We start from the raw sequence: 9,891 nt of genomic DNA, 5'->3' as shown, positions 1-9,891 counted from the left end.
CTCCATTCCCACAATATGTTTCATCATAAAATCCTCATAAATTGGTCGTTGATCTTCTTGCTTGAATCCTGGAGGTGCTGCAGGTACCAATAATCCTTGTTGTCTCACTTGTTGAGGAATGGGCAGTGGAGGAATATGTGTTGGATTAAGGGAATTCTCCGTATTCTTCCAAGACAAATTAGGGTGATGCTTCCATCCTGGATTGTATGTGGAAATGTATGGATTTGATTGTTGTCTCCATTGATTCCCCACAAAATTCACTGCTTCTTCATCAAAAATGGGTTGTTCCTCGATGACTATTCTTTGGACCTGATTTGCTTGATTTGATTTCAGCTGAGAGAATTGATGGGCCAACCCATCAATCTTAGCAGTAAGTACATTCAACACATCCATTTCAAGAACTCCAGCCTTCTTTTCTCGTTTAATATCTGTCCAACCCGCACTATTTTAAGCCATATTTGAAATTATTTCAAGTGCAACTCGTGGAGTCTTCTTGTATAAGCTACCATTGGCTGCCGCATCTAGCATGGAACGCACAGAAGGATCTGCTCCGTTATAGAAAATCTGAACTTGTTCAGATGAAGAGAAACCATGTTGAGGACACCTCCTCAACATCTTTCTAAATCTTCCCCAAGCTGTATGTAATGTCTCCCCATCCTTCTGGCGAAAAGATGATATATCCATACGCAGTTGTGCTAGCTTGGTGGGTGGAAAATATTGATTCATGAACATTTCCACCAAACCATTCCATGTAGTAATAGAACCAGCTGGTAGATCTCTAAGCCATTCTGCTGCTTCACCATGCAAAGAGAAGGGGAATAGTCTCAATCTTATGGCATCCGTGCTCACTCCATTGAACTTGATTGTGTCACAGATAGATAGAAATCCCTCCAGATGTGCATTAGGATCCTCGGTCTGCGATCCTCCAAATCTCACTTGATATTGTATCATTTGAATGATGAATGGCTTCAACTCAAAATTATTTGCTTCCACAGTAGGGCGAGTGATGCTAGAACCATAACCTCCAGTAGTTTGTCTAGTAAGATCATAGACAGTGCGATCATCTTCCTCGTTGTCCATTACTTCCATCCCTGCTGTTTCAACTTTCTCCTCTTGTTTTAATTGTTCTTCCACGTCAAAGTCTGAGGATTTCTCCCTTTGTGCTCTACGTCTCCGTCGAAAAGTATTCTCAATCTCTGGATCAAACGTTTCTAATTCTGTCTCTCCTCTAACACGGCTCATGCACAGTAAGATAATCCCTGAAAATAAATAAACAAACTTTAAACGTACGAATATGTGTAGAATCAACAAAATTAAATAAAAGCCTGATCTCAAGAAAATAATAAATCCTAATATTAGACAATTCAATCCCCGGCAACGGCGTCAAAAACTTGACCGACGATTTCGGTTGGGAATAAATCTAGCAAGCGAACTAGGTCAAGTTATAGTATTTGGAGATGAGTCCAGGTATCGTACCCAGAGAGATCGATGTTTAATTACTAGAATATGAATTATTTTTCCTAATTTATGCTAAATAAAGTTCAAATGATGGGAAAGATAGATTAATCAAAACTAAATTAAACAATTTAAATAAATTAACTAAAACAAAAAAAATCCAAATTATTAAACTAGACGAAAATTCAAATTATTTAAAAACGATTAAGGCGCACAACGGTACCGAGACAATTTATAATCTACGTGTCAAATTCATATTCAATAAATTAATTATTTAATTCACGACGGAATTTCCAAAATTATTTATTAAACGATTCCTCGAATTAATAAACCTAATTAAATCTAACAGTCCAATTATTTCTAACTGAATTTAATTAGATTCAACCGCATTAGATTGCTGTGAAATTCCAGTTTTTCAACCTAAAGTCGCACACTGAAATCGAATACTATTTCTAGTCAATTTAACCATGTGTTGATTGATGTGTGAAGCAAATATTAATCTATCGCCTTCCGGTTTTAGATTAACCAACAAATATTCTATTTAATTGGCCAGATTAAAAGAACACGTGATAAACGACATCAATCAATGAATAAAATAAATAATCTAATTGAATTAAACTCAAAACATCAAAAATAATATGTCTCGGCCCTATCATGGCCTTAGTCTATAAAAATCTATTCCATAAACTTAAAATAAAAGTCAAAATCAGTGTTTAAGTTTAATGCAGAAAACATGATTAAGAAGGAAGGAAAAAGATTCTCTGTGATTTGTAGCATGTTTGAGGAATTCCTCCAACAAAAGTCTTCTGTCTTCCTCTCTTCTTTTCCTTCTTCCGCGCTGTTCTGCTATTCCGTCTGCTGCTCCTGTGCTTCTGTTATCGGCTGCTCTCCTTTTTTCTTCTGTACGCTTCTGCCCTTTTATTCTTCTTAATGGGCCTCCTCCTTCCTTTCCTTTTTAAGCCTATCTCTGTAAAAGAAAGTGTAGATAAGATATTTATACAGATTTACATAGATTTTTCCAAGATTTCAATATCATCAAGGAATAGAATATAAGAGTATTTAATTTCCTTTCTTCTGATATTTTGTTCCCTTTGAAATCTAGTAAATTTATATTATCTCTCAATTTAAACACTTTTCACATTTTATTCAAATCTACAATTATTATTCAATTAAGCACATAATTAGGGATAAAAAGTCTAGATAAGGGCAAATATTATCAAATCAAATCCCTAAAATCTTTGTAAGATTTGGCCTTATCATTCACCAATTGAGAAAATGTAATAGACCGTGGTATTTTCATGGACCTGGTCGCAGGGATACTGTAAGGTCCAAATTTAAGACGACGTAATCCAACTGCATGCAAATCTAGGAAAAATATGAAAATGGGTAATTAATTGATTTAATTGCTAAATTTATTTGTGTGACATGCATGATTTTATGCTAAATACGATTTAATTGTCATCTTGCATAAAACTGTATTTTTAAGGATTATTCAAGTTGCGATCGAGGAACGGAGACCGATGGCTGAAAAATGAAAAATGTTTTTATTAAATAATTTTTTTTAATTATTTAAGATATGATTGTGGGTTTTTCATATTTTTTGAAAAAAAGGAGTTTTGAGGTGATTTTATACGCCGGGACGTAAATTTTATCGGTGTTGGTTTTTCAACAAAAATACGAACTTCTTGGCAATCCGGCTATTTAATTCACAAACTATTTTTACCAAACTTGGCTAATATTTTATTTAATTCTAATTAAGACTAATGAGCTTAATTTAGGGGCTTAATAGGCCTAAAGCCTAGTTAGTATTTAATTAAGCTATATAATATATGATTAGCACCCCAAAACCCTACAAATCTCATAACTCATGCCCCACACTCATTAAAGATTCGGAAACTCTCCCCCACCCCAACACACGACACACACATCTACAATAATTGAGGGGAAAAAGCGAGAAGCTCAAGGGAATTCAAAGCCAAGGTCTTGCTCCGTTCTTCGACGTCGTCAACGGTTTTTCATGCGTATAAAACGCAAAAGCACGCCTATTCTTTCTTTCAAAACCATCATCACATCATAGTATTTTTTTTATGCATGAAAATTTTACAAAACAAGTGACACTTTATGTACTTTTCGTTTTTGCATGTAACATGAAATTTTAAAGTAGGATTTTGATCCAAATTGTGTTGTTTATGTGCATAAAGGGGCTGCCATGATTAGGAAGTAATATGGATTGTTTTACACAAGTTTAAGGGCCTAGAATCACACACAAAATGCTGCAACACGAATAGAAACAAGCTGGAACCACACTCGGCCTGTGTGTCTTGTTGGTTCACGGTTTTGGGAGGTACATGCCTGGGCTTGGTTCGGTTGGTTCCAGGGGTTAGCCAGGGTCACAAGGGATTCAAGGGAAGAGTCCTAGCCATGGTAGGACTTGAGCTAAGGGGATGGGAGGAGTCCTTGACAGCAAGGACTCCTACCCGAGAGAAGGCAAGGGAGATGTGCGCAGGTTCTGTGCATGTTGCAGACTTGTGGACTCGGTCCAGGGAGCCTCGGCTGGGTCAAGGTGCGTCCTAAGGGTCCTTGGCGAGGGCTGTAGAGACTGGTTAGAGAGCCAAGTCGTGAGCTAGAGTCCTAGGCACCAAAAACGTGAGGGTCTTGCACATGCAATTCTCGGCCAGCTTAGGGTAGGTGTGTGAGGGCTTCGATTTTCTGTTTGGGGTGGTTTCCGTGAGTTACTTAGGTCCAGTAGGGTACTCTAGGGTGTTGTTCAGGGTTTGGATCAACATGGCTCGGTGGTGACTCGATAAAATCAAGAGATGGCTCGGGGTCGAAGTTTAGGTGTCATATCAGGTCCTTTTAACTAATAAAAAAACTGAAAAACGGCTCACAGGGGTCGAGTCGTGGTTCATAAGGGCTAAAATAATATAAAAAGACTAAATTTAGAATTTAGGGATTTTATATTAAAGTTTGGGATTTTTCGGGATTAAAACATCGTCAAAACGATTAATTAAGAATTAATTTAAAAAGCCTAGTTTTTAGGCTAAATAAAATTGTGGCAATTTTAATTTAGGCTTAAATAATTATTTAAGACATGTTAGAGTCAATGAATTCAAGAAAAAGTCAAAAACGTGGAATTTTACATCTAGTGATAAAACGGTCTTTTTACACCAAAAAATTAGTAAACGTCATGGCAGTGTCCTGAATGCTGTTTTATGTGCTAATATGATTATTTTCTATAGTTATGTATGTTTATGGAATTTTTTTATGTTAAAATGATATTTTAAATATTTATGGAATTTTATATGTTTATGATTTAAGATGTCAAAATGTTATTTTAAATGTTTCGAGGTTAAGATGTCGTTCTAAATGTTAATAAAATGTTCATGATTAAATTATGATTTTTAAATGTCTATGGGATTTTTATGATTTAAGGAAGACATTTAAAAGATATGTTGCATGCTTGGTTTCAAAATAAAATGATATTATATACATGTTTTTATTAAGTGATAGAAATACGACATGTTGGAGGATGTGAAGGGATTGTGACTACTACACGTTGGAAATATCGTGAGAGTTATAGTCTTAGTGGGAGCCCGACGATCGTGTTTCCTTGGATACGGATACGAATACAAATATGTTAATACGTAGGTCAGGGCCCAGTTGACCGGTGAGAGTGTTGCTGGTGTCCTCCGCTGCCCAGTACAGTGGTTTTTTTAGATGGATCCATCGCCCAATACAATCAAGAATACGAGTCACAATCACGATCTGAATTCAACAAACACGAACATGAACACGAATATGAATATGAATATGGACACGAATATGGATATGAATATGAATATGTTTAAGTGATATGTTTATGTCTTTTGAAAATGTTTTTATTTAAAGTTTATGCATCATGAAAATGTTTACGAAAATGTTTTGTTTTAAATTTATGCATCTTCATGAAAATGGTATTTTAAGTACAAGTATTTTTCACTGTTATATGTTAACTGTATTACGTATTACTTGATATCAAGGATATGATGTGTTGAGTATTTAGACTCACTAGGTGTGATTGATGCAGGTGATTATGATAATATGTTAATGGAGGTCTTGATGGTTGATCTGACTGGACTGGAGGTGCACATAACCCGAGGACCATGATTCGCCGGAACGGCCGTGTTGCGACCGGAACGGGAACGGCCTTTGCTGTTCCAAAGTTCCGGGGTGGGTAGGTTGATGGCTTGTAGCGGCGTTTCGTAAACCGAAAACGGCGATATAACGGTATAAAACGGAGATGTAACGGTGGAACGGAACCGGAACGCAATTCGCGACGGTTTTGTCTTGAACCGTCGCTACTAGCGACGGTTTTATGTATGTAGCGACGGTTTTATTTAACCGTCATCCGCTTATAAAGTGCGTCCGTCTCTCCTTCAGAAATTGCTCATTTCCGCAGCATGAGTGAATATTGTTCTTGATTCATTATAATCATTTCTTTTGCGTCCTCTCCGCTGATGAATGCAGCATGAGTAAAGTGCACACTTGATTCATTTGCGTGAATTGTTTCTTGTCGCTTCAATTTTTCCACGGCTATTTTTCAGCTTTAATTTTTACTGGTCCGGAGATATTGTGTAATTCCAAATTTCACAGGTATTAATTTTTTTATTGTAATTAAAATAATTCTGTTTTATAATTTTTTTAATAAAAATGTTTAATATTGACAGGTAATAATATTCTTTGTTGATTTTACGAAGGAATCTTAAAAGGTAACGTTATTATTTTTGTTCATAATATTTATTATTGTTCGTTGATTGATTGAACTAAAATTTATTGACTGAATTTTATTTGAGCTAGTTTTTAAACCTAGAGTTGTATTGACAATTTAATTATTTAAAATCTTTAAATATATAGTATTTAATATATATTTAAATTCTTTAGTAACGACAATTTAATTAATACTAGTGTATTGTTTAATTATGTATTATGAATTACTAATTATTTATAAAATTACTTAATCATCTTTATCACAGGTTTGTTTACGTATTATATTAAAATTCTTTGGTAAATTAAATATTTGTCTTATTATTTTATTAATTGTTAAATAATATTATTAAATTTTATTATCATATAATATCATCCCACTACAAAAGTAATATATATTTAAATTTTTTAGTAATGAAAATTTAATTAATATTAGTATATTTTTTATTTACGTATTATGAATTACTAATTATTTATAAAATTAATTAATCATCTTTATCACATTTACCAATTATTCATCATCATCTACGATTTATTATGTACAACGGATAATGAAAATAATTTTGTTTACTATAAAATATGTACTTACACATTTACCCAATTTATCATCATCTTGTCGATACAATTTATCAGTTTCTTTATTTTAAAGTGCAAATCAGTAAATCCTATGAACAATGGCTCCAAAACTCGATATTGGTTGGGAGTTTGGTAAATCCATCGGAGGTGATAGAAAGACAATACAATGCAAACTTTGTGGAAAAATTATAACTGGTGGAAAATTACAAGATTAAAGCAACATATTGCTCATGATTGCTGGAAATGTTGAGTCATGCACTAAAACTCTAAAAGAAATATCATTGATGTTCCGAAAACATCTTCAAGATACTAAGAACGAGAGAAATTTAATCAAAAAAAAGAAAGAAATTGCTATTAATGCAATTCAACAGAGCATACATGGACTCGATAATTGCAATGACAGTGGAGATGATGATAAATTTGATAATACCTATGAAAAAACTTTAGAAGATATGGAAAATAGGGCACTGCGAAAAGCAATGAAAGAAAGTCGTAGAACAAGAGCATTTGAGGAAGATATGCAAAACCGATATGGTTCAGGTAAATAAATATTTTTTTTATAGTTGATGCATATCCGATATGGTTCAAAATTAATGTATCATTTTAAAAACTTAATTTTAATGGAGTAATATAAAAATTCTGATTAGATTATATTATTTAATTTCAGGAAATGTTGGTGGTAGTTCATCATCACCAAGTGCAAATCCCAATTTAAGAAAACAGATGACTCGTAGCTTTAGCGTACGAGAGGGAGCTCAGTTACCATCGAAAGGGATTGATTCTTACATATTTTCATCAAAACGAAAGAGTATAAAAAATTGGTTTGCTCCTGAAAAGGTCAAAGATGTTGGGAAGGCTATTTCAAAATGGTTTATATACAATGCAATTCCATTTCATGCAGCAGATAGTGGTCCATACTACCAAGCAATGATTAATACCATCGCAAATGTTGGACCTGGAGTACAAGGTCCTTCGGGACGTCAAATAGGTGGTGTTTTCCTGGAAGAGGAGGTCGAAGATATCACTATATATTTGAATACATTAAAATCCAAATGGCCAAAATATGGATGTACAATAATGTGTGATGGTTGGAGCACACGCAACAAGCATCCTATCATTAATTTTATGATATACTGCGATCGCAACATAATATTTCATAGTTCAGTGGATTGCACAAACAAAAGAAAGACAGCCGATTTTATATTATCTCTTCTGAATAATGTTATTGACGATATTGGAGAAGAAAATGTTGTACATGTGGTTACAGATAGTGAAAGTGCAAACAAAGCTGCTGGATAGAAATTGATGATTGAAAGACCTCACATGTTTTGGTCACCTTGTGCTGCACACTGCATTGATCTTATGCTTGAAGATATTGGTAAGATGACAAAGGTAAAGAGGTGCATTGATAAAGCAAAGCAAATAACAAGTTTTATATACAATAGTGACAAAATCGTGAACTTAATGAAAATCTACACAAATGATCGTGAATTGTTGAGATCTGGAATCACTCGCTTTGCTACCGAATTTATTTCTTTAGAAAGTCTCATCCGGTATTGTCAAGATTTGAAGAGATTGTGCACTTCAGTTGAGTGGCGTGAGTACAACAATACAAGCAAGAGAAGAAAAGATGTCGAAAAAATTACAGCGATCATTTTGGACACAAAATTTTGGAAGTCGGCTCGTGATATATGCACAGCAATGGAACCTCTCGTCAAAGTTTTGAAGTTGGTTGATCAAGACAATAAGCCAACGCTATCGATTATATATGAAGCAATGGATAGAGCTAAATTATCTATAAAAGAAAGTGTGAAAGACTGGCAATTGTACTGGGCTGTGATTGATGAGCGTTGGTATAATCAATTACACCAACACCTACATGCTGCAGGTAAAATTAGATTATATTTACAAAAAATAAATCGATTGTTGTGGTTATCGTTATATAATTTTAAATTTGTGTGTTTTTAGCATATTTTCTCAATCCAATGCTCCAATATTCTGGAACATGTGTTTACACTGATGAAGTAAGACGAGGATTGAAGACAGTAATCAAAAGACTAGAGCCCGATTTAAATACACAAGCTGCAATGATTAATGAGGTATGATATTTATAAGTTTTGCTTAACATATTTTATATCCAGTATACTATAGTTTTTATCAAACATGTTTCCCAGATTAAATTGTTTACTAAACAAATTGGAGAGTTTGGATCTCCACTTGCAAAAATGGCGGTTAAAAAAAGTCTTCCAGGTTTGAATTTCTTTATGTTTTTTCATAGATATTAAAGTTATACAATATATATCATATGTTTCATTTCTCGGCTGAATGGTGGAATGAGTATGGTGAAGAAGCTCCCCACCTAAGAAAACTTGCAATTAAAGTTCTTAGTCAAACATGTTCATCTTCTAGTTGTGAGAGAAATTGGAGCACAGTGGTCTTTAATACATACTAAGCTTCGCAATCGTTTGGCGATTGAAAAATTGCATAAATTGGTATATGTCCATTACAATATGCGGTTAAGAGTAAGAAATTTGATGCAAAAAAGTGGAGATGATGATTACTATAGTCCTATAGATCTTGATCACATATTCAAAGATGATGATATTTTAAATGAATGGACTAGAGATAATGAACCCTCTGTGTTGCAAGACGATGACTTAGAATGGTTAGATCAAGGTCATGAAATATCAAATGCCCAAGAGAGCAACAAGAACAAAAACAATGAGGGCACCTCAAGATTATCAAAAGGAAAAGGAAACATATTAAATGAAAGTGATGAAACTGACAATGACGATAAAAGTGACGACAATGATGATAGTGGTGATGGGAACAATCGGGAAAGTGGCAAAAAACACGGAGACGCTGATCAAGCATGTGAAGATGATCAATATGATGCTGGCATGTCATGGGCACGGGGGAAAGAGAATTATTATGCAACACAAGACACTGATCATGGGTATCGTCCTGGGATAGAAGAACAACGTCGCTTTTTAGCAAGTTTGACAGGGTTCTCGAGTGCTGAAGATGATGAACATTTTAGTGGATCTTCAGATTCATATATGCGTGTGGAAGAGGAAATAAAAAATTTGGGCTTGGGGGGTCACCATCAATTTCAGT

General features: G+C 34.3%; 1 protein-coding gene across 1 annotated transcript; it reads left to right on the top strand.

Annotated features, from left to right (window-relative positions):
- Positions 1-7,178: 7,178 nt before the first annotated feature.
- Positions 7,179-8,867, top strand: LOC142504569 (uncharacterized). The gene is made up of 3 exons (XM_075617426.1): positions 7,179-7,314; positions 7,442-8,662; positions 8,743-8,867. The coding sequence occupies exons 1-2, from the start codon at positions 7,227-7,229 to the stop codon at positions 8,071-8,073; spliced, it is 720 nt and encodes a 239-aa protein (XP_075473541.1). The 5' UTR covers positions 7,179-7,226; the 3' UTR covers positions 8,074-8,662; positions 8,743-8,867.
- The last annotated feature ends 1,024 nt before the right edge of the window (positions 8,868-9,891 follow it).

This window comes from Primulina tabacum, chromosome 9 (assembly GCF_025594145.1).
Source record: "Primulina tabacum isolate GXHZ01 chromosome 9, ASM2559414v2, whole genome shotgun sequence".
Classification (NCBI taxonomy): domain Eukaryota; kingdom Viridiplantae; phylum Streptophyta; class Magnoliopsida; order Lamiales; family Gesneriaceae; genus Primulina; species Primulina tabacum.
Note: the sequence above shows the minus strand (reverse complement) of the source record. Positions and strands in the feature narration are given on the sequence as shown.

Excerpts from the sequence above, each read along its gene's own strand:
- LOC142504569 (XM_075617426.1), top strand. The coding sequence starts at position 7,227 with ATGGAAAATAGGGCACTGCGAAAAGCAATGAAAGAAAGTCGTAGAACA. Across the intron at positions 7,315-7,441 it reads GCAAAACCGATATGGTTCAG|GAAATGTTGGTGGTAGTTCA; the intron begins GTAAATAAATAT and ends ATTTAATTTCAG.